The 24,403-nt window shown below is 30.1% G+C and overlaps 3 protein-coding genes across 5 annotated transcripts; all 3 read left to right on the forward strand.

The window, feature by feature from the left end:
- The first annotated feature begins 1,722 nt into the window (after positions 1-1,722).
- LOC126839823 (uncharacterized) lies at positions 1,723-4,726 on the forward strand. The gene is made up of 2 exons (XM_050575238.1): positions 1,723-1,883; positions 3,055-4,726. Exons 1-2 carry the CDS (start codon positions 1,803-1,805, stop codon positions 4,345-4,347), a joined length of 1,374 nt encoding a protein of 457 aa, XP_050431195.1. The 5' UTR covers positions 1,723-1,802; the 3' UTR covers positions 4,348-4,726.
- Positions 4,727-8,436: 3,710 nt separating this feature from the next.
- Positions 8,437-18,248, forward strand: LOC126839824 (uncharacterized). 3 transcript variants are annotated; one of them, XM_050575241.1, is made up of 3 exons: positions 8,437-8,577; positions 12,950-13,424; positions 13,483-14,407. In XM_050575241.1, exons 1-3 carry the CDS (start codon positions 8,497-8,499, stop codon positions 13,503-13,505), a joined length of 579 nt encoding a protein of 192 aa, XP_050431198.1. In that variant the 5' UTR covers positions 8,437-8,496; the 3' UTR covers positions 13,506-14,407. The 3 variants fall into 3 exon arrangements, with proteins under 3 accessions (XP_050431198.1, XP_050431196.1, XP_050431197.1); XM_050575239.1 differs by lacking the exons at positions 12,950-13,424; positions 13,483-14,407 and adding an exon at positions 16,880-18,248; XM_050575240.1 differs by having other exon boundaries at positions 12,950-14,407.
- A 1,629-nt stretch (positions 18,249-19,877) lies between these two features.
- On the forward strand, positions 19,878-24,115 carry LOC126839827 (uncharacterized). The gene is made up of 2 exons (XM_050575246.1): positions 19,878-20,047; positions 22,417-24,115. The coding sequence occupies exons 1-2, from the start codon at positions 19,967-19,969 to the stop codon at positions 23,707-23,709; spliced, it is 1,374 nt and encodes a 457-aa protein (XP_050431203.1). The 5' UTR covers positions 19,878-19,966; the 3' UTR covers positions 23,710-24,115.
- The last annotated feature ends 288 nt before the right edge of the window (positions 24,116-24,403 follow it).

Raw genomic sequence — 24,403 nt, forward strand, 5'->3', positions numbered from 1 at the left:
CGATAATTTGCCTTCTTTTACTCAAACTTTAAGACTTTCAAGTGTAAATTATGCTGTTGAACTTAGAAACATTTTTTTTTATTAACCCATATATTCTTTTAACCACGTATTTGAATTTTTATCGCCACCCCAGAAAAGCAGTGCGTTTGCGTGAGGTTAGGGCGGGCGTCGGCTTTGCAGTGCTGCATGAATCAAACCCGGTACCTCTAGCGCACTAAGTTTGATGCCTTATTTTACTGCACCACAAACGTTGACAGGTGTGTACTGTATATTACTGAATAATTTCTTTCTTTCATGAAACATAAATTGTTGGAAAAAAGGAATAAGGTCATAACCAAACCAAAAAGTCAAACACAATTTTTTAAAAATGTTTCTTACCATCTTACAACATACTAAAATAGTTTGCCACAAGAATAAAAGCGTTATTTTCTTCATGTTCTTACACCAGCTTTTCTTCATTATCATTATTGTTGTTTTCCGAACAACTATGAATATAATTAAAATTAATAGATAATGCTCTTATAGATTCAAAATAAGAACCTAATGGACAATAACAAGTTGTCTGATATACATTTTGTTTTGCAAAATATTAGGCAGGTTTGAAAAAAAGGAGATTTCCTTTCGAGTTTTGTTAAAAAAATTTAATAAAAGATTGCAAAACCCAACAGGTTGAGTAGCATATGATTTTGTACACAATACATTAGGGATGGGGTTTGATTTTAAAAATATATGTATATGTAAATCGGACAAACTATTAGTTATAAATACATTAAAAAGTATAATATCTTCTAAGATTTTGACTGGGCATAGTTAACCAAAAACCATGTAGATCAGTTTCTCCAAAAAACGAAAACGATAATTTTAGTTCTTCAACCAAATTCAACATATTATAATTATTTACAAACACACGATGATTGATTTTATAATTATTATAAGTTTTGTACAGGGTCACCTTAAGTCTTAACTCTTTGAAGGGCAAGAAATGTCACTAATATTAATTTATTTAAGGGGCAAGCAAAAAATGATAAAATCAGTAAAGTGATAGGGTAAAAATAAATTTAGAACTATAGGTACAAGTGAAAAATCAAAATAATAAGTAACCACATGCTCTAATGGTGTGTTTAGTTGACTATTTTATGTGATTATCATTTCTAACCAACGCCAAAAACCTCAGAACTTGAGAATTCATAAATTATTTGAGTTTCTACTTGACTGTTCATCAAAATCACCTTATAGTAATCTGAAAATAAAAGCGAGAACAAACAATAGCAAAAGTAGGTACAAGCTTTCACTAGTCATTAAACATATACCCTCCCTCTCCTCCAATCACCAATAATTGACACTTGTCCTATATGCTCTACACTTCTTTTATACTCAATTTTTGTTTATAATTTGTAGGTACTTTTTTTAAATATATTATTTACAATGAATATAATAACATAAAAATAAAATATGTTATAGATGTAATAGAATATTAATGTTTATGAATATTATTTTTTGTGTATTTATCTTACATACGCATTGAAAAATATGACGTCATACTATCAGTAAATAGTATAAAATCAAATATGTTAAGTAAACTTGACTTTTTTTCTTTTGTCTAAATGTCAGGATTTTACCACGCAATTACTTTTTGTTAATACGTTATACAAACAAAATTATTTGCTTAAGATGTTTCGTGTGTCTAAAATAATATTTCATGACTAATGTAAAACGTTATTCCCAGCACTCGAATAATACTTAGCTACATTATTATATTACCATTTCGACATAATTCACTTGTGTAGTAAAACTATTTAAAAATGATCACTCACAATTACATTTTTTTGGCATTATATTTCATATTAACAGTCAACTTTCATATGATTGAGTCAACAAGCAAAGTAAGCATAACTTATTTTCCACAATCTTAAAAGTTCTTTCTTACACATTTATAATTTAGTAAGAACAAACATTCAATCCAATATATTAAAGGTGTATAATAAGTAAGAACTAACATATATTGGTTACCATTTATTATATTTTTGAGATTTGGATTTGATTGTGGAAATTACTACAATTAGTGTCTTGTAAAATAACTTCATGGGCAATAATATTGAATAATAATTATTATAAAAGTACACTTTATAATGGATTTAAACTTGTATAAAACGTAATTTTATCATAATGTTACAATATTGAAATACAATAATAATATTATCGAAATGAAGAGACTTTTATTTAATTTACACTTATTCCTATCTTAATTTTGCAAGTTTTTACAACAAAAAAACACTGTTTACCCCAAAAGAAGAAGATATCTGACACTAAATTTCATGTTAATAAAAAACATTTTTATTTGCCCGAGTTTCAGATGTATCCACGTCAATAGTTATAGGCCGATGTTTCAGACTCTATGCATAGTCCATCATCAAGGCTGTTATAGTCACGATTGTTGGTATTTAATTTGTTAGTTATTCCCGAAATGTGGTTCGTAACTTGAGAATAACTAACAAATTTAAAATAAAAACCGTTTTTAAACTAAATATCGTAATTGGATCATTATTCCGAAATCCGAAAAATAAAATCCCGGTGATGCATACATCTGGTGTGAGTCCGAAACATCGGCCTAGAGCTATTCACGTGGATACATCAGCCAAATGAAATTTCAATCCACAAAAGCGTTCACGCATTCAAAACATTTTTAATTATACAAAGAAGTATATCTGTATCATAAACATAACATAATATCCATACTAATAAATTCCTACTATATCTTAGTGTACAGGGTGATTCAGAAAATGTTTCTTAAAGTTTTAACTATATAATTTTCCCTTGGAGACTTAACAAATATTTAAAAAAGAAATCCCATAATTTTGATAAATTTTTAACTTATTTGTAAAAATTGGTCTATTCAAAATTGGTCTTCGACTTTTTTTTTTAAAGTTTGTAAAATATTTATATACTTGATCATAAAGTTTTGAAAGTTGATATGTGTATAGAATTTACTAAAAATTAATAAATGATAAAAAATAATTATATATAATACATTTAGACATACATTATTTTTTATAGATTTCGCCGTCATATTACAACAGTCAAACATTCTCTCATTCTTACATTGATATAGTGAATACTTTGAAAACCTACAACCAGAACGAAATAAAATTTAATGAAAAAGAACGAACAATTCTGACAACTCCTGTTCAGACTTACAGTAACACCAAAGGCCGCAACACGGTGTTTGATAAACTTGATAAGAAAATCCAAGACATTAAATGTACTTGCTCATTAATCGTAAAAACGAAATTGGTGTACTTGGCAAATATTCTGGATGGGTTGCAAAGAGGTGAATCTATCCAGTTTACATGGGGAGAACTAAACGTTGTGAAGGAAGAGGCGGGTTTTATGCTCCTGTTGTTTCAAAAAGGCCAATACAATGCGGGTAAGTGGTTCTGGAGTTATTATTTCAAAATCATGGCGATCATCGAATACGAAAGCAACAAAAATTTCTTTGAGGAACCCCCTTTCGGTGAAGAGGAATTACAAAGTGATATTACGAATTTCATAAAATATTGCAAGGATAATAAATACCTTCCCAGAAACAGGACAGAGTCTGAATTGGTGTCGAAAAATCCCAATGTACCAAATAACATCTTTCGAGTTCTGCGTGCGTCTGAAATGATTGATATAGATTATGTTAACGTCATGCAGTACATATCGATCGACTATTTGTATCTGAAACCGTTATGGGATGAACACGACTTATTGTTCAGACAAATAACCGGTTCAGCCGTAGAATGGAAGCCGACGATAAGACGATACGCAGTCGAAGTGAATAAAACCAAAGAATACGTTAAAAACCGCCAATGGATATCGGAACCGTTCGGACACCTTAGTTACCACAAGTTGATTAAACAAATTATCAGTGTGAGGATTTACACCTTTCTGTGGGTATTGTTGGTAATATTCAACAACGAAATGCCTAAAATGAATCCTTTCCGTTTAAATCTTGCGTATTTGGATACAATGGGAACAATTGATAGGGTACAAAAGTATATGCACTATACCGAAACTTTATTTTTTGATTTAGTTGCAGCGTTTAATGGTGCAAAGTACGAAGATCCAATAAATTTTGATAGCCTTATAGCTAGAATATCGGAGAGAGTTAAAGACATTCTCGTCGAGTTGAATGGGAGAAGTTCAAATGGAAGCAATTGGATCTGTGTTAATATAAACGAAGACTTTACCTATGATATGATATTGGAATTTCTTCAAGAATTTGACGACAACTTTAGTCAGTTAAATGAAAAGTTAACGATTTTAAACTATGATCTTGCATTAGGTATGCTTGTCGAAGGACACTGATGTTATTGGGGATAATGACCAAATAAGTTATCTAGCATAGCATTTATTATTTTTATTACCTCATTCCATACTAATAGAGTAAGTCTGTCAAATCCTATTTGGTCATTCATTTCCTTTTCTATGAAATCCTCTAAATCTCTTTAGCGTGTTATTATTTTAATTGCTTTCTTTTTTTACAATACATAATTATGAAAAACACACATCGTATTATCTATTATACACAATAAATAATTTAATATTATTTCTATAAGTTATATATTGGCTGTAAAACGGTATGAGGTGAAGAAAAATGGCGAAATAATGTATCTACATAGGCACATAATCTATAGTGTACACGTTGTATTTTTCAAATTATATCTAAAATATAAATCTTATTATCTATTGAACATAATAAATGTTTTAAGTATTATTTCAACATAATGACATACCTATATGAAATTTCAATTTAGTGTATAAAGTAAAATCTATAAAAGAAATTCGTCTTGAAAGTGATAGTTGGTTTCTAACGTTTTTCTGAACGAGTCAAAAGTAACTTAATGTCTAATTATAGTTGCAGAGGTAGACTTAGAGGACGTTGTTGGGGGATCAGATGACCCACCGTTTTTTACGACTTCAAATGGCCTCTGTCATGTCAGTGGTGCTATAATTTTAAAAATATTACACAGATTTATTAATTTTATAAAAAGTATGTTCCTAAAATTCCAGTAAATTTGTTCACTCACAAATCGTCTTTCGTCCACATATGTACTTTTATTTTTTGTTATAAGCTTGTTTGAAATTACCTTGACACCTAAAATTATGAACTATAACGATCACCAAATAAAAAAAATCCTACTGTCTGGCGGGACAAGGCGGATTATTAAAGAAAAAGAGTATTTTATCTTTTATACAAAAGAGTTGCTTGAATGAACTACTAATTAGAGAATGTAGAGAAGAATAACGTAATCCATCCTCAATTGATGACAATGTCCTCCCTCACCTTAAGTTTTTAATTAAAAATGTGTTATTGGGTAGTTGATGAAAAATGATTTGTATTTTATTTGTCCAAAAACCAAAATAAAACAAGTGTAATCGTAATGATCTTTAATAGCAGTATAGCACTTGACCTATTCTCCGATTATGTTATGAAAAAGTATACTTATTATACCAATAACAGTTTTATACTTGAGTATTGGAACTATTTTGTACATTGGGAAATTAAATATTAATAATTGATACTCATTACTCAACTTAACATACTCACAATTTCATAAGTCACGCAAAAAATGTTTACTCTGGAGATTACATTTATTTTTTACTTTTTACTTAATAAACAATTATTTACCTACGCTATCTGCAAAATAAAGTCCGACAAAAAAAGGATGTATGAACTCTCACAATTTTCCGTCCAGAATATATCACAATTATGTACATTATAATTGCGTGCACTTGTATATTAACCTGTCGTTACCCATATTTTTCAATTTTTTTTTCAGTCTTACAACTAAAGTGGTTAAAATATGTGCATAAAAATAATATGTAAAAAATTTAAGATCAATTGGTTAAGTTTGAACCGTGTTTTTGTTTAAATATAATACAAGTTTTTGGTAGACATATCGTTATAATTGCTTTGTATAAAACCATGTAAAAAATATTATTTATAGAAAATTAGATGTATAAAGTAGTTGTATTTTTATAAAACATATTAGCTTAAGGGTTCATATTTTTACGATTACCATTTGTTTATAGGCACGGGTATGAACACCACAATTTGTATTTCTCTTGACCGTTTCTTTTATAAAATGTTTTTTGTTGTACCGTTTAATGATTTGATCTTCACCCAAATTGGAATTTTGGATTAGCATCTACGCTAAGTATTACTGTTTTACTACATCGGATATCGCTTGTTGATCAACTGTGCGGAGTGGAGGGATAATGTAAGTTTCTTGATATATGAGCCTTTTTGTGGTCTTTCATAAACTCGAGTAGCCCGAGTGCATATTTGACAAGTACTGATATTATTTATATCTACCTGATTTCTATGATTTTGCTAAATGAGTGTTATAATGTTTTTACGTCGAATTAAAGAAGAAAATATAGAGTGTAGTAAAACGCCAAAATTATGTTTTTTAGAACAAGCTTGTGCGGTTTCTGTTATGACTACAGTAATGTGTTCGGCTATTTGTTCAGCATTTCGGATCGTAGGAATGAAAAAAAATGACAAAATGTTATATTTTTTTATATATGCAGAATAATAATTAACATTGTTTTATAATTTAGTGTTTTTTTAACATTTTTTTATTCGAAACATTTACAATCTGAATTAATAAATACAAAAGTAAAATAAGTAAATTTATAAGTAAAATGGCTAATTTTTTTTTTACAAAAAGACGACTTGAGTGAAGGGGGAATCTAGTTATACTACTTAAGGTGTGTAAGTTAATGTTTTTTAATCTAGTGTTTGTGTGTGGTGAAGTTTTTTTTAAAACTATTTATTTGCATTTGTGTTGAGGAGATCTCTGGGCCATATACACTTAAGGCAACGTAGTTGGTTATCAGGGAGAGTGAGAGATGATAATTTAGATATTAGTGGATTATGGTGATTGAAAGTGTTGTTGTGGAAGTTTTTATAGAGTTGGGTAGCTAAAGCCGATATTGTTGGAATTTTTAGATCGTTAATGTAGAGTTCGGTTACTGACATACCATAGGATATTAGTAATGAGGCGAAAAGATATTGATCGGAAGGACTGAAGGATTTGGATATTTTAATTTTTTGCTGCGCCCCATAACTGGATTCCGTAAGTCATAGTAAGCTGAATTATTTTTTTGCAAAAGAGATGTTTTGTATTGAGGGGTAGTTTTGATTTAAATAGTTGTCTGATGGAGTCTGAGATTAAGTGCTTTACGTTTTAGTTTTATGTGATTAGATCAGTTAAGTTTTTTGTCTAATTGGATACCCAGATATCTGACGACATTATCTTGGAGGGTATTGTTATGAATTTCTATCGGGGGACTAATGCCTGGACGGAGAGTAAACATAATGTGTAAGGACTTTGTTTGTATTGATTTTAATTCTTCAGAGTTTTAACCAGTTTGGTCAGTCGTCGAGATATTTTTGAAGAGTAGGTATAGGATGCTAAATTTAGGTAGTATTATTAGAATGTGGGATGTCGGAGGTAAAAATATTGTACAAGGTGGGTGCTAATATACGTCCTTGGGACTCTTGCTTGTATTGATTGAAGGTTAAGGTGATCTTAACAATATTGTTTGTTTTCTAGGGACTGAGCTATGATGTCAACTATTCGATGGCCTAGGTGAAGAGAGGAGTGTTTGTTTTTATATCCGAACTGTGTGCCCGGAATTATTTTTAGATTCATTAAAATTGTATTGATTTTTTTCAACAGTATTTTTTCTAGTAATTTTGAAAGCGAGGGTAATAGACTAATAATTGGTGGATATTAGAATAAACAGTCAGCTGGTTTGCCAGGTTTAAGTATAATAATACTTTGTTTCCAAATGGGTGGTATATGAAAAAACGGAGAATAGAGTTTAAAATGAATGTGAGAACCAGGAAATTTCTTATTTGATAGATTTTTGATCATAGAATTTATTTCTGAGGGGGAGTATGATTTGTTGGGAAGGACATAAGTAAGGTATTTGTTAGGGGATTTTTTATGTATGAAGTGTGTTTGATATTATGTATTTCTGGATGTGGAGTGAAGATGTTTTGGAGGTGTGCTGCAAATAGGTTCGCCTTATCTATATTTGTTATTGCTAATGAGCTACCTGGATATTTTACTGTGTGGGCATCTTATCTTTGTGTTACATAATGGTTTTCTCTTGTATTTTCTGATTTTACCAATTACACAATTAGAATCCAACACTATTACAGTTTAAAGTATATCAACATAAAAATATGACGTCATGCTTTAAGTAAACAGTATAAAAGCAATAACTGTTATTATTTTGTCTAAATGTGTGATTTAACCAGACATTTATAATTTGTAAATACGTTATACAAACAAAATTATTTGCTAAAGATGTTTCAAATGTGAAAGTCAAATTTACGTTGCTAATGTAAACCGTTATTCCCAGCATTTAAATAGCTTAGTTACATTATTATAATTCCATTTTGACTAATTGGACTTACGTAGTAAAGCTTTTTTAAAAATGATGGCAAACAACTGTATTTTTTTGTCGTTACACTACATACTAACAGCCAACTTTATGATGATTGAATCAACAAGCAAAGTAAGCATAATTTGTTTTTTCCAGTCTTAAAAGTTCGTTTTTACACTCATATAATTTAGAAAGACCCAACATTTCGCTAGCTGTTCTAAATACTAGAAGGTTAACAAGTAGTACTTATATAGGGTTTTTTAGATCTATTACAACAAAAACCCTACAATTTCTTCCGTGTAAAAAAGTGATAGGTAAAAGCAAATATATTATTTCAGTACCATTAAGATGTGATGCTATCTTGTATTGATTTAAGTTAAGTAAATCAAAAATATTATTTAATATTTTAATAGTACTTGGCGAGAATATTTTTACAAGGATTTGTATGTTTAACGTTTAGTAATTTTTGTACATACTTTGTATCACTAATCCTACGAGAGTGCTACAAGAATATATTTTTTACCTAGCAGTTTTTATAACAAAGTGAAGCACTTTTTTTGTGATATAATTAATTTGATTCTTAACTGTAATGATTAACATAAAGTGATTTTCTGAGGTAAAAACGTCTTGTAAAACAAGTTCACGATAAATTTTATAAAATCCACTTTATAATGGATTTTGTACAGGTTTAAAAGTGTATAAAACTAACTTAATGTGTTCACGAACAAAGAACAACCTATACACGACTACACAACATATTATATAAAAAAAGATTGTTCGCTCGAGGCTACAACAAAATAATTAAATATAGGACTCCTTTAGTGGTCCACTAATATCAATGTAACCATCTGATGGGAATTCGTTTGTAAACGTGCACGCGGGTTTTCACATTTGAGTGAAGCAAAATGCTTCTTATAATTTCACCGAGAGTGTTACAATAATATTGCTCTTCCAATTACAATTAATTTTATGTCTTACACATTAACTAAAATAGATTTGAATGCACGAGTTAGGTATTATTAAAAAAAAACATTTTAAAATGCTCTATATCTAAATATGTAGCATTATATTTAGCTTCAATGCGGAGCATCAATGCTATTGGTTTTATTGGTTTTACAATGATGCGAGCTTTTTTTTATTTGTGTACACTGTAAGTTTTTCAACACTCGACTAATTCCTTTGAGTAGCAACTCTATAAATAACAAATTATATCTAGTCGATACTTTGGGGGGAGAGGGAGGGAAGTTGAAAAGTTCACTCTTCACACCAATAGTCTCAAATTTAAGTTATACATACATGTACGACGAACCAGCTGTGAGAATCGAAAAACTCTTATTGTTTTATATTGGCATCATCATCTACCCGAACGCCATTTGAAATTTAATCAGTTGATACAATAGTTTATCGGGTATTATTTATAAATCACACCTGCTTTTATTTTGGCTGTATTGCAGAGTAAAATCATTGATTATATAGGGTGTTTCATAAACATGAAAAAATTTGATGTTTACAAAATTGTATTAAAAACATTTTTTTTACAAATTTTTTGCATCAAGTACATGCTGATATCCTCTCATTTTTGTATGTATGAAAGACTACATCAGGCAAATGGGCACCACGACTTCGACGACAGGTGTTTACATGTTCAAGGAAGTTAGTGATGACTCGCCCACAGGTGACCGCATTCTCTCGCGGAACCGTAACCAAAACTGGTCTCCCAGGTCATGTGACCTAACACCACTAGACTTCTTTCTTTGGGGTCACATCAAAACTCAGGTGTATGAGAATAAGCTTCGAACGATTGCAGAAATTAAGGAGGGAATTCGAGACAAACTCGCAGAACTTGATGCGGCCACTTGTGGGAGTCATCGCTAACTTCATTGCACGTGTAAATGCCTGTCGCCAAAGGCGTAGTGCCCATATGCCTGTTGAAGTCTTTCATACATACGCAAATGTCAGGATATCAGTTTGTACTTGATGCAAAAAGTTTTGTAAAAAAAAATGTTTTAATACAATTTTGTTAAGGCCCCTGGATACCGACCATTTTTAAGGAGTTTTGTATAGGCAATATTTAAGAAAAAAGTGGTTTTATTAAATTTCGACCATGTTAATTAGTTTACCGGTTAATTTATATGAGCTTCATGGTATTATTTTTAATTTAAACAATTTTGTCTATGAGTTAAAGCCATTTTATTTAATATAATAGTACATTTTTTGTCCATCGCACAGGCTGAACCAGTGATCCGATAAGTAATCTGAAAACAGATTTGAATGTGTCATGAAGTTTACTTGAGATCGGTCAACGTACTTTTTTGATATCTTATTCCTATTACGCATAGAACACGTTTGAACATTTTATACAATTATAAAATCAAATTTGGAAAGGGTTAAAATTAAAAATTGTAAAAAGTGCTCTGACCGATCTCAAGTAAACTTCATGACGAATTCATCTCTGTTTTTAGATTGCTTTTCGGATCAATGGTTCGGCCTGTGCGATGGACAAAAAATGATGTGTTTTGGCTGAAAAAAACGGTCGGTATCTAGGGGCCTTAACATCAAATTTTTCCATGTTTTTGAAACACTCTATACATTCCATAAATAGCTCTGTTCTGTAGACAATATCAAACTGCGCGATATTTTATGGTCGGTAAAGCGCGTTAAGAGAATTGAAATTGATAAAAAAGTATTTTATTATTATTTTAATTTCGTCTTTCGAAAACGTCTTCAAAAGCGATAACTAAACGCGACGGGGTTGTGAAAGAAACCGGGTTTCCGTCCAGATTAAAGAGGGAGTAATATTTACCTATGTAGTTGAATATTAACAAATGGTAAATAATTTTTTAAAAAAAACCAGTATACTCTGCATTTTATAGTTTTGTTTTAAAATAAAATCAACTTTTAATTTTAATTTTCCTCGTATATTTTATTACAATTAAAAAAAAAACAAATGATATACTAAACAAACATATACTATTTATAATATTTCAAACGTTTAATATAATTTTATATTTTAAACATTTATTACTTAAATTAAAATATATTTTTGATCGTTATTATTATTGAAAATGGATATTTAGATATTAAGAAACAAATTATATGGAATTTAATTAATACATTTAAAAGTGTTGTAAAATTCATAATTTTTTATTAGGTTTAGGCAAAATTTTTTTTTTGTGCTCTTAATTCTATAGGACTATTTATATTTTTCAAAAATTTTAAGAATATAAAAGACAGTACAGTGTGGTCGGGCCATAGTGGGGTTAGGGCACAGTAGAGTCGGGTCATAGTGGGGACAGGGGGGGGGTCAAATGTTTAAAGAAATTATAATTAATAAAAGTGACAAAATCACTTTCAAATAAACGTATAGTGCTTATTTGTAAACGCTTTCTTACTGTGCTTGGTTTGGACTTCACATTAAATTGCAGACATTGAATACAAACCAAAAAATAATTAGAAAAAAAACCTATTATTAAAATACAATTTTACAATCTATCCAACTTTTTTTTTTTGGCCATCTTTTTGTGAACAAAAAAATGGATTATATTAGTAAGTTTGTAACTCACTCGAGGGTAAAGTGGGTAAGGCCACGGGATGAGGAAGAGTTATTAAGGTGAAGTCAGTTATTTAACACAAACTTTCGGCTGATTTTCTGATTTTGTACTAAAAAATAACAAATAAACAAAACTGAAATCTAATGATGTACAAGCATTTACAATAAACCTAAATGATGTTCTGAATGTAAACAGATACTTAGAAAATACACGATTACTCTGAAACAACTATAATACTCGGTAGTCACACGACCAACTGTTGGTGGTAAAACACAGCTAGAGCTGTCTGACTAGGTCGAAAATAGGTGTCAGCAAATTCCATTCAACTCGACCATGACCAACATCAATTCCTGATGCCTTATTTTTATAGTAAATTATTAACACCTGCAAAAACAAATATTAATATTATCAAAACTGGGGTTCGTAACAGTGGCCATAAGGAAAAGTATCTATACTGGCAGGCAATACAACTTTTTTGTCATCATGTCAATTCAACGTAAACTTAAGAGGTTGCAATACTATTCACATTATGGTCATATCACCTAATTGTCTTCACTTTTCAGTAGGGGTAAAACTATCAGGATCTTTACTATTTATGCCCTGGAATACACAATATTTGTGGTCATATTCATTGATCAGCCTCTGACAAGCCTTAGGACTACAGACAAATGACATCTTCATTCTATTTCGAACATTTGCCACAGACTTACCAGTTGAAAAAATAACATAATTAAATTTAAAACATTTTAACGTAATTTAGAAACAAAATATGAAAAATAATTATTTATAGCTGATTATCGAAAATGTAAATCAACAATTTGCGTAAATTAATCATAATTAAAAAAATTAGTAAAATACTTGTGTACTTGACCAATAAAGTTTTAATAGCTGCTAGGTATATACATTTTGCTAAAACCGATAATTATGTATATCAGTGCATATTTATTTTATAGGTTTCGCCGTCATATTACGTCTATAATACATTCACTCCTTTACACGTCGATACAGTGAATAATTTAGTAACCTACAACCAGAACGAAATAAAATTTAGTGACAAAGAACGTACATTTCTGACAACTCCTGTTCGGACTTACAACGACACCAAAGACCGCAAAACAGTTTTTGAAAAATTTGATAAGAAAATTGAAGACATTAAATGTACTTGTTCTGTAATCGTGAAATCTAAACTGGCGTACTTATCGAATATTCTAGAAGGCTTGCAGAGTGGGGGAGCTATAGAAGTTGCAAAAGATAAATTAACCGAATTAAAAGAAGAAGCGGGTCTTATAGTTCTAATGTTTCAAATAGGCCGAGTCAAAGCGGGTAAATGGTTTTGGAGTTTTTATTTTAAAATCATGGCGATCATTGAATACGAGGTCAACAAAGATTACTTTGAGAAAACTCCTTTCAGAGAAGAGGAATTGCAAAGTAGTATTACAAATTTCTTAAACTATTGCAAAGAAAATAACTATCTTCCCAATTATAGAACAGAGTCAGATTTATTGTTGAAAATTCCATTGTACCAATTAACATCTTTCAAGAACTTCGCGCGTCTGTAGATTATGATAACGTCATGCAAAACATATCGATCGAATATTTGTATCTAAAACCATTATGGGATGAACACGAATTATTGTTTGGAGAAATAGCAGGCTCAATTGTAGAATGGAGGCCAACGATAAAACGGCACGCAGTCGAAGTGGATAAAACCAAGAAATACGTTGAAAATCGCCAATGGATACCAAAACCGTTCGGACACCTTAGTTACCACAAGTTGATTAAACAAATTATCAACACCAGAGCGTACATCTTTCTGTGGGTAATGTTGGTAATTTTTGATAAAAAAATGCCCAACATGGATGCAAACAGTTTTAATACTATTCTTACGCAGACAACCAATACACTCAATACGGTATTCGAATTCATAGCATATTCCGACCCTTTTTTTTATGATATAGTAACAGAGTACCATTGGACCATGCCTGAAGACACAAACCTTGGTAACCTTATAGCTAGAATATCGGTAAGAGCCAAAGATAGTTTAGTCGAGTTAAATGGGAGGAATTCAGACGAAAGTGATTGGATCAGTATTAACGTAAGCGATGAATTAAGCAATGATACAATGATGGAATTTCTCAACGAATTTGCCGATAACTTTAAGCAGTTGAAAGCTAAATTAAGTCCTTTTTGTTATGTGCTTGCTATGTACATTCTGAACGAAGGAGAATAATGTAGTTCATTATCATGGACAATACTTGTAACTAACTTCGCACATTTTAAAATACATTTTATTTTAATATAACGATATTGCAATTTTTTTTGTATAGATGTATCTAAAATAAAAATTGTATTATGTATTGCACATGATGAACATTTCTTAAATACATATTAAATGTTATTTTTAACTTAAATCCCTCACTTATTATTCTTACTATATATAATAACATAGTATATTGTTTTTTTAGATTAAAATGTGTCATCACGTTTAGTATATTCTTACAAGTTAGATAAATCAATTTTTTACATATAATATAAGTATTATAAACTTTACAATTTAGGATTAAGTTTTAGTGTAACTTAAGCACGTTAAATCTTGAAAAAAAATGTTGTAATCATGCCATTACTTTTATGGACATCTATTATGAGTGATCTTAGAAAGTTGTGAGTACTTAAGTACAAGTTTTAGGTTTCAGTTAATTTTTTTTTTTAAACTTAATTTACGGTGTAAATAATACAATTTTTAAAAACAAATTATATATTAAAAAAAACATGAGCTATTTATAATATTTCAAATGATTAATAAAATTCTACATTTTTAATATTTATAAATTAAGCTAAAATACATTTTGATCATTATTATTATAAAAATAATGGCTTTAGGCATTAAGAAGTACATTTTATGGGAAATAAATAACACATTTAAAAGGATTGCAAAATTCTTAATTTTTGATTAGGGTGGTTTTGCCCCCAGAATTTGTAGAGAACCATTTACATGATTTAAAAATTTAACAATAAAAAGTCAGTACAGTGGGGTTGGAGCATAGTGGGGACGGGGAAGTCACATGTTCATAGGAATTATGACATCTGAAAGTGATGAATTGACTTTCAATTTAACGCTTCATTACGAATGAGTAGTTAGTATGTTCAAACCAGTACAGTCCAAACCAAACATCGTATAAGCCAGCACAGTAAGAAAGTATTAAATTGAGATGCATTATAACACGAGTTGCACGATTCACTCCTAATGCATCCAATGCTTCGGTCCGTCCCATGTACACATCTATGACCTCACATAGCCTTAAGTACAAGTCCTGGTAAACGACTGCTTTGATTCGTATTCTCGTTCGGTCCAGGTTGGCGGTCAATCCTTTTCGGCCTGTACCTCCGGACTAGACCCTGGAAACTATCGTAGGACTCTCTTACGGTGGAAGCCTAGACTGAACTTAAGATCCAGCTAAGTTAAGTTCGTTAGAATTTAAAGGGGTTGCAAAATTAAAAAACAAAAAAATAGTAATAAAACTTGCACTTACCTTAAGTCCCCTTAGGGACTTTTAATATCGACTACGCCAGTTGTTGAGGTCATGGTGAAGAATTGGGGTGGTTAAAGTTGAATAAGGTTAGAGTACTTAAAGTAACGTGGATGACTATATTATTATCCAAATATGGCAATACACGACATAAGTAATAATGGAGCTCGGTGTCCACGAACATGGAAAGTTTTAAGGACCTTAGAAAGTCTTTGAATAAATTCTCTGATTGAAAATTTCTAGGTTTTTGTAATTACTTTTATGATTCTTTTTGAAGTATTGGTGACTTATAACTATTCCTATGCAATTCCAAGCAGTATTACCGTATTTAAGAATTGATTGAGTCATGGCAAAAAACTATACATAATTGATTTATCAAGTACATTCCTATACAAAAATAGTTCAATTTTCGAATTTTATTAATTAGGTTTGTTATGTAAATATCCCATTTAAGGTGCTGGTCTAATGTGACACCATGATATTTTACAATCTCAGTTTTTTTAATTAAATCACATAAATCAATTTTATATTGAAACTTTGATTTTTGTGTATTTTTATACACAAAAACTGTGTATATAATTGTGGCTGGGTACTTTTGTCTTGCGTGAAACCAACAATTTTTTTTATATCGAAATGTTATTTCAAATTGTGTTTAAGAAACCATTTATTAAAATTTTGTCTGATTCGGCATGTTGATAAGTTTATACATAGTTGTATAGGTATATCAATACATATTATATCTTAACGTATAGGATGATTCAGATAATGTTTTTAAAATATTGACCATATAATTTTCCTAAGAGCCTTACCAAACCTGACTCAGAAAATTAAATAAAAATATGTACGCATAATGATAAAACACAAAACCGAGCACAATCCAAACCAGCAAAGCAAAAGTCTAGTTAAGGAAAATAGTAAAGTAGAAAACTAGACCATTGAAACTGTGTACATTTTTTCCGGGTATTCTCGTTATCGTGTTTACAGACACAAAAAACCACAAATCATTTTAAATCCAATACCGTCTCAGCTCCGCATTGAAACTAAATAATTAGATCAAGCCAAAAAAGTATAATTTTTTTAGAATATTATGACAGTATTGTAGTAAAATGTTAAAAAATTTAAATATCATGTTGACCCATCACAATAAATTTTAAACTTAATAATGAAAAATAATTATTCAAAACTGGTTATCAACGATGAAATTCAACAATTTTATTAAATTAATCTTAATATACATTTTTAAAAAATATACAAGTACTTGACCAATAAAGTTAAAAAAGTTAATAGATATTATATGGAAAAAAAAGAGAGAACTATGTTTATACTTATAATACGTGAGTACATTTTTTTTTATAGGTTTCGCCGTCGTATTACGTCAATAAAACATTATCTGATGCATACGTCATTACAGTGAATAATTTGATAACCTACAATGAGCGAGAAATAAAATTTAGTGATCAAGAAATTACGATCCTGGCAATTCCTGTTCAGACTTATAACGACACGAAGATCCGCGATAAGGTTTTTGACAAATTTGACAAGAAAATCGAAGACATTAAATGTACTTGCTCATTAATCGTAAAAACGAAATTGGTGTACTTGGCAAATATTCTGGAAGGGTTGCGAAATGGCAAACCTATTGAAGTCGTACGGAAAGAACTAAACGTGTTAAAACAAGAAGCTGGTAATATGGTCCTGTTGTTTCAAAAGGGCAATGTTAAAGCTGGTAAATGGTTTTGGAGTTATTATTTCAAAATCATGGCGATCATTGAATACGAGGTCAACAAAGATTACTTTGAGGAAACTCCTTTCGAAGAAGAAGAACTACAAAGTGATATTACAAATTTCATAAATGATTGCAAGGATAACAAATACCTTCCCAGAAATAGAACAGAATCTGATTTGATGTCGAAAAATCCCAATGTACCAAATAACATTTTTCAAGAACTTCGAGCGTCCACAGTTATTATTGTAGATTATGTTAATGAAATGCAACACATATCGATTGACGATTTGTATCTAAGACCATTTTGGGATAATCAGGAATTATTGTTCCGTCAAATAACCGGCTCAGCCGTAGACTGGAGGCCAACGATAAGACGTCACGCAGTCGAAGTAAATAAAACCAGGGACTATATTGAAAACCGCCAATGGATATCAAAACCGTTAGGACACCTTAGTTACAACAAGTTGATTGAACAAATTATCAGTGTGAGGATTTACACCTTTCTGTGGGTTATGTTAGTAATATTTAACAGAGAAATGTCTAAAATAAATCCGTTTCATTTAAAACTTTTGTGTATTGAGTCAATGCGAACAATTGATGTGGGACACGAATTAATGCTATACACCGACACTTTTTATTTTGATGTAGTAACAGAGTTACGTTGTGCGATTAATGACAACCAAACTAACTTTGATAGTATTATAGCTAGAATTTCAGTAAGAGTCAAAGACATTTTAAATGAGTTAAACGGGTGTAAATTAAATGGAAGCGTTTGGATCAGTATTGAAATAAATGAAGAGTTTACCTATGCTATGATATTCGAATTTCTTCGAGAATTTAGAGATAACATTAATCTGTTAAAAGAGAAGATAACAATTTTTAACTATGAGCTTGCATTAAGTATTCTGGTCGAAGGAAATTGATGAACTTATCCTAATTAGATGATAGAAAAACAATTAAAAATTTATTTATAAGATAAATGATGTGTAATGTAATATATTACACCTATCTTTTTTTTTCATCTTTATTACCTCACACTTCTACTAAATACTTAATTTGTTCACGTTATTGTTATTTTAACCACTTTCTTTTTTAAATATATCTGAGTACGTTTTATGAATGTTTTTTTATAGTTTTATCTAAGACACAAATCGTATAATTATCTATTATACATGATGAATATAATTGATATAATACAGAAAGAGGACCAAATCACGTAACTAACTCACTATTGTTCTTTCAGAATAATTTTTTCATTAATTTATTTATTAATTTAAGAATTAATTCTTAATTATTCTTTTTGTATTATTTTTACATATAAATGAAATCTCTTTTAAGTTGAAGTGAAGAAAAATATCTAAATTATGTACTGTACACGGTATATTGTAATTATTTTCCAAATTTTATCTAAATTACAATAGTTACTATCTTTTATACAAATTAATAATTACTGGAATAGGAAATAAATGTAATAATTATATTTTGGACACATTTTATGAAATTTATATAGCATCCCCGATGCATTACATTTATTTAAGCAACAATATAATATAGGCATAATAGATAATTATACACAAAACACAATTGAAAATAATTCACTCTAATTGAACGATTTAAACTAAAGTAAATAAATAAATAAGGTATTGGTTTAACTAATAGTTAAAAAGTATCTGATTGACCAAATTATGTACGATACTACGATTGTGACTTACTTGTACATGAACTGTATGATGCTTAAATTTGATTAAGTACATAATTATTTTAAATATTTAAACTCTATAATGCTTAATATATTTAATATATGGGTCGAACTTAAATTGTTTAAATTTGAAAATTCTTAAGAAAAATGTACCATTTTCTTGACCTTTTTGACTTCTCATGTTTTATTAACTTATTAGGTTATACACCGGCCGCACCTGTCTAATGTTACCAACATATTGTCTGGTAGGCGGTCACACCTAACATCAGGCTGTGCGGCAACAAATGTTTAAATTATTATTTTTACATAATTATTGAAATGAAATTTCAATTTAGCATAAAGAGTAAAACCAAAAAAAAATTACATCTTCCATGTGGTATGAGGATTTCTGAACGACTCAAAAATAATTAGAGCTAAAGAAGCCAAGATTTTAAATCAATCCAAAAAAACCAAGTACATTTTTATTTCAACAATAGTTAAAAAAATTATTTTTTCCAAGATATTTCCCACAAATTTTTTTTACATTAAAATTTCTTATCAATAAGAACCTGTGCTTTTTAAATAATAGCATTTAAAATGTGTTTTTATATAACATTTTAAATAGCAATCTAGTAGAATGATCATAGAAAATTTATATTTCCTAATTGCTGTGTACCTAGCTTTTTCTATGTATGGGACAAGGTTTTCTCTTATAGTTTCAAATTCACCAACTACATAACTATTACAGTTTATAGCATACCTATTCACACAAAAATATGACGTGCTTTTAGTAAACAGTATAAAAGCAAATACAGTTATTAAATAGACTATTGTTATTTTGTCTAAATGTGTAATTTTACCAGACATTTATAATTTGTAAATACGTTATACAAACAAAACTATTTGTTGAAGGTATATCAAGTGTCTAAATCAAAATTAGGTTACCAATGTAAGCCTTTATTCCCAGCACTTAAAAAGTTTAGCTACATTACTATAGCTCCATTTTGACTAATTACTTACGTAGTAAGACTTTTTAAAAATGATTGCAAACAACTATATTTTTTGGTCACTATATTTCATACAAACAGTCAACTTCATGATGATTGAATCCACACACAAAGTAAGCATGATTTCTTTTCCACAATATGATTACACAATTATAGTTTAAAAATACCCAAAATGTTGGTAGCTGCTCCCTTCCAGCAACAGTATAAAATCAAATACGATAAGCCTGGGTTGGTGCACTTCTTTATCACCATTTGATGTTTTTTAATTTTTGAGAAGTTTCATGGATTATAAAAAAATAAATAACAAAGGCATTTCTCGTCCAACTATAAAAAAAAAGTATTATTTAAATGCCATAAGTAAACTAGACTATTTTTATTTTGTCTAGATGTCTGAATTTTATTACCCAATTATAATTTAAAAATACGTTTTTACAGACAAAATTATTAGCTACAGATGTTTAAAGTGTGTGAAACAAAATTAGGTTATTATTATAAGCCGTTATTCTCAGAACTCGAATAACTTAGCTACATCATTATAATTCCATTTTGACTAGTTGCATTTACGTAGTAAAACTTTGTCAAAAATGATTGCACACAACTTTATGTTTTTGTCATTATATTTAATACTAACAGTTAACTTTATGGTAACTGAATCAAAAGTAAAGTAAGCATAATTTGTTTTCCACAATATTAAACGATTTTACACACGTATAATTTAGAATTTAATACTGACGTCGCTTTAACTACCAAAATGCACTTGCCCCCAACGTCAACCTAACCTTTCATCGGTACAACATGTATAGAGTTGATCATCCAGACGGCACCTCTCATGCTGGCTCAGCTCTTCGGATAAAATCTTCGCTACTTTACCACGAATCACCCCCTTCCAAGAACCCCACCTACAAGCTGCAAACATTTCTATCCAATTAAGTCACATCCCGATAACCCTTTCGTCAACATATTGCCCACCAAGCCAGCCCATAACTACAGCAAATCGCCAAGCTCACTTTCACAAGTGATGTAGTAAGGGGTTCCCATAAAATGGAAAAAAACTATTGGTCAAAAACTAGATGGAAGACTTTCACTCAGATTTTCCCTAAAAATTCAAAACGACATTGATAATTCAATTTATCTATTAACAAATTCAATTGAAAAAGCCGCTTTCAATGTCTCTTCCCAACGCAAAAGTCAAACAAGGCATGGAACAAACTTTCTACCTACCTTCTTCAACTCCTCAAAGCTAAACGCCGAGCTGGATCCATTTGGGAAAATACTAGATACCCTAATGATAAAACTACTTATAGTAATCTAGCAAACAATCTAAAAAAATATAGAAATATATGGAAAAATATAGATCCCAACAGTTTACGCCCCATATAGAATCGCCTAGGGGGAGTGGACGAGTGGGTAAGGCGGCAGTGTGTTAGCGCTCACTGTCGCCGGTTCGACACTCGGTCACAGGCGCTCCGTTTGCTGGGCGAGCAATCGTCCGGTGAAAAGGAACCGCCATCCCCCTACCCGGCGACGGATTGACGACACGTCCCGGAAGCGAATTCGTCAACAAACCATCTCATGATGGCAGCATTGGGCCTTCATGGCCCGTTAAGCTACATGATGATGATAGAATCGCCTACTCTGAAAAATGGCTCCCTCTGGAGAATGTCATAAAAACGTCTAACTCAACGTATTTCAATTCCTCCACTGTTACACTCCGATGGAACGCATGCACTCTCCAACACTGAACAGCAAATATTTTTAGTGACCACCTGGGGAAAATTTTTACTCCCTACCAAACCCTACATACTCTTCCTGCTACGATGACAAAGTTATCAAATTTCTTTCATCGCCTTTACCTATGTCAATCCCAGCAAAACCAATTACACCGTCAGAAATTATAGCAACTATCAAAAATGTTCACCCCAAAAAAGCCCCTGGACATGACTTAATTCCACTACAGTAAAATAATCAGAAACTTAACAAAAAATTACGCATATATTAAACTTTATGCTTACGCTATCCTATTTTTCCCCAATCAAAAAACACTCTATAATTATCATGGTGCCAAAACCCAACAAACCCAAACGTATCGTTTCCTCATATCAACCTATCAGTTTAACTATTGGTAACCTGTGGAAAATATCACTCAATATTTCATTATATACTTGGCAAGAACATTTTATACTTTTATGTATAACAATTTTATTGGATACTATTTGTTATTTTTGTGTTTGAATTTAATTTTCTACATTGTGGCAGCTACTACAACTAACGTCTTGTAAACTAGGTTTGTGAGAAATACTATTACATAATAATAGTAAATCAACATTTTTAGTAAATTAATATTAATATTATAAAATGGCAACAAAATATTTATGTTCTTGGCCAATAAAGTTTTAAGTGTCAATAGGATCACATAAAGGGAATTTACCAAAAAAGAGAATTATGAATATAATTTTATGTAAGTGCATATTTTTTTTTATAGGTTTCGCCTTCATATTACGTCAATAAAACATTCTCTCATTCATACGTTAGTACTGTTAATAGTTTGATAACATATAATGAGCGAGAAATCAAATTTAGTGATAAAGAATGTACAATTCTGACAACTCCTATTCAGACTTATAAAGACACCAAAGACCGCGATAAGGTTTTTGAAAAATTTTATAAGAAAATCGAAGATATTAAATGTACGTGCTCTGTAATCGTGAAAACAAAACTAGCATATTTATCGAATATTCTGGAAGGCTTGCGTAGTGGCGGAGCTATAGAAGTTGCACGAGCAAAACTTAACGTATTAAAAGAAGAAGCTGGTTTAATGGTTCTGTTGTTTCAAAAGGGCAGTGTCAAAGCGGGTAAATGGTTTTGGAGCTATTATTTTAAAATCATGGCAATAATTGAATACGAAAGCAACAAACATTTCTTTGGGGAAACACCTTTCGGAGAAGAGGAATTACAAAGTGAAATCACAAATTTCATAAATGATTGCAAAAATAACAAATACCTTACCAGAAATAGAACAGAATCTGAACTGGTGTCGAAAAATCCCAATGTACCAAATAACATATTTCAAGAACTTCGCGTGTCTGTAATTATTGTTATGGATTATGTTAACGAAATGCAATACATACCGATTAATTATTTGTATCTAAAACCATTATGGGATGAAAACGAATTATTGTTCAGTCAAATAACAGGCTCAGCCATAGATTGGAGGCCAACGATAAGACGACACGCAGTCGAAGTGAATAAAACCAAGGAATACATCAAAAACCGCCAATGGATATCGAAACCGTTCGGACATCTTAGTTACCACAAGTTGATTAAACATATTATCAGTGTGAGGATTTACACCTTTCTGTGGGTATTGTTGGAAATATTCAACAAAGAAATGCCTCAAATGGGTCTGTTTCATCTAAATCTAATGTATGTGGAGACAATTCGGGCAATTGATAAGGTACAAAATTGTATGCACTATACCGAATTTTTGTTTTATGATTTAGTTTCAGCGTTTAAAGGTACAATGCACGAACGCCCATTAAATTTTGATAGCATTATAACTAGAATATCGACGAGAGTTAAAGATATTCTCGTTGATTTGAACGGGAGAAATTCAAATGGCAGTACTTGGATCAGTATTAATATAAACGAAGGGTTTGCCTTTACTGAGATATTGGAATTTCTTCAAGAATTTAAAAATAATTTTAATTTGTTAAAAGAAAAGTTATTGATTTTAAACTATGATCTCGCATTAAGTATTCTGATTGAAGGAAATTGATGCTGTTGGGAATAATGACCAAATGATTAACCTACCTTTAGTTTTTTTTTTTACTTTATTACATACTATTGATACCAGTTGGTTAGTCAAATCTTATTTGGTCATACATTTTCATTTCTATTAAATCATCTTTTATTGTTTTTATTACTTTCTTTTTAATGTGTCCGAGTACTGATGATTTTTTAAAATTGTATCTAAATCACAAAAATCATATTATCTAATTTGCATGATGATTATTTTAATATAGTAGTATTTTATTAAGTAATTTTTTAAGTGTAAGAAATTGATGTAGTAAAGGAAAATATCCAAATTATGTATCGAACTTTGCACATATTATTTCACTGTACACATTTTGTTGTCATTTTTTCCAAATTTGATTTAAAATACAAATCTTATTATTTATTTACATATTTAATGTATTATTTTCACAAAATAACATACACGAAGTCTCAATTTAACATACAAAGTATCTATCTAGTTATTATATGTTAAAAGTAATCCATTTTGTATGCGGTAGAAATCTTTCAACTTTTTCCTGAACGATTAAAAATGGTTTAATTATCAATTGTAGTTGACTACTTTTTTAATTTAAACTTATTTATTTATTTAATACATTAAATATATTAATTCAATTTTTTTAATTTTTTTGTCTTAATTAACTAAAATTATTATTTTTTTATTATTGTTTATTTCT

This window comes from Adelges cooleyi, unplaced genomic scaffold (assembly GCF_023614345.1).
Source record: "Adelges cooleyi isolate 19-005CV unplaced genomic scaffold, UGA_ACOO_1.1 ACOO_flye_CR_arks_rails_tigmint_CR_PRNA_308, whole genome shotgun sequence".
NCBI classification, from domain to species: Eukaryota; Metazoa; Arthropoda; class Insecta; order Hemiptera; family Adelgidae; genus Adelges; species Adelges cooleyi.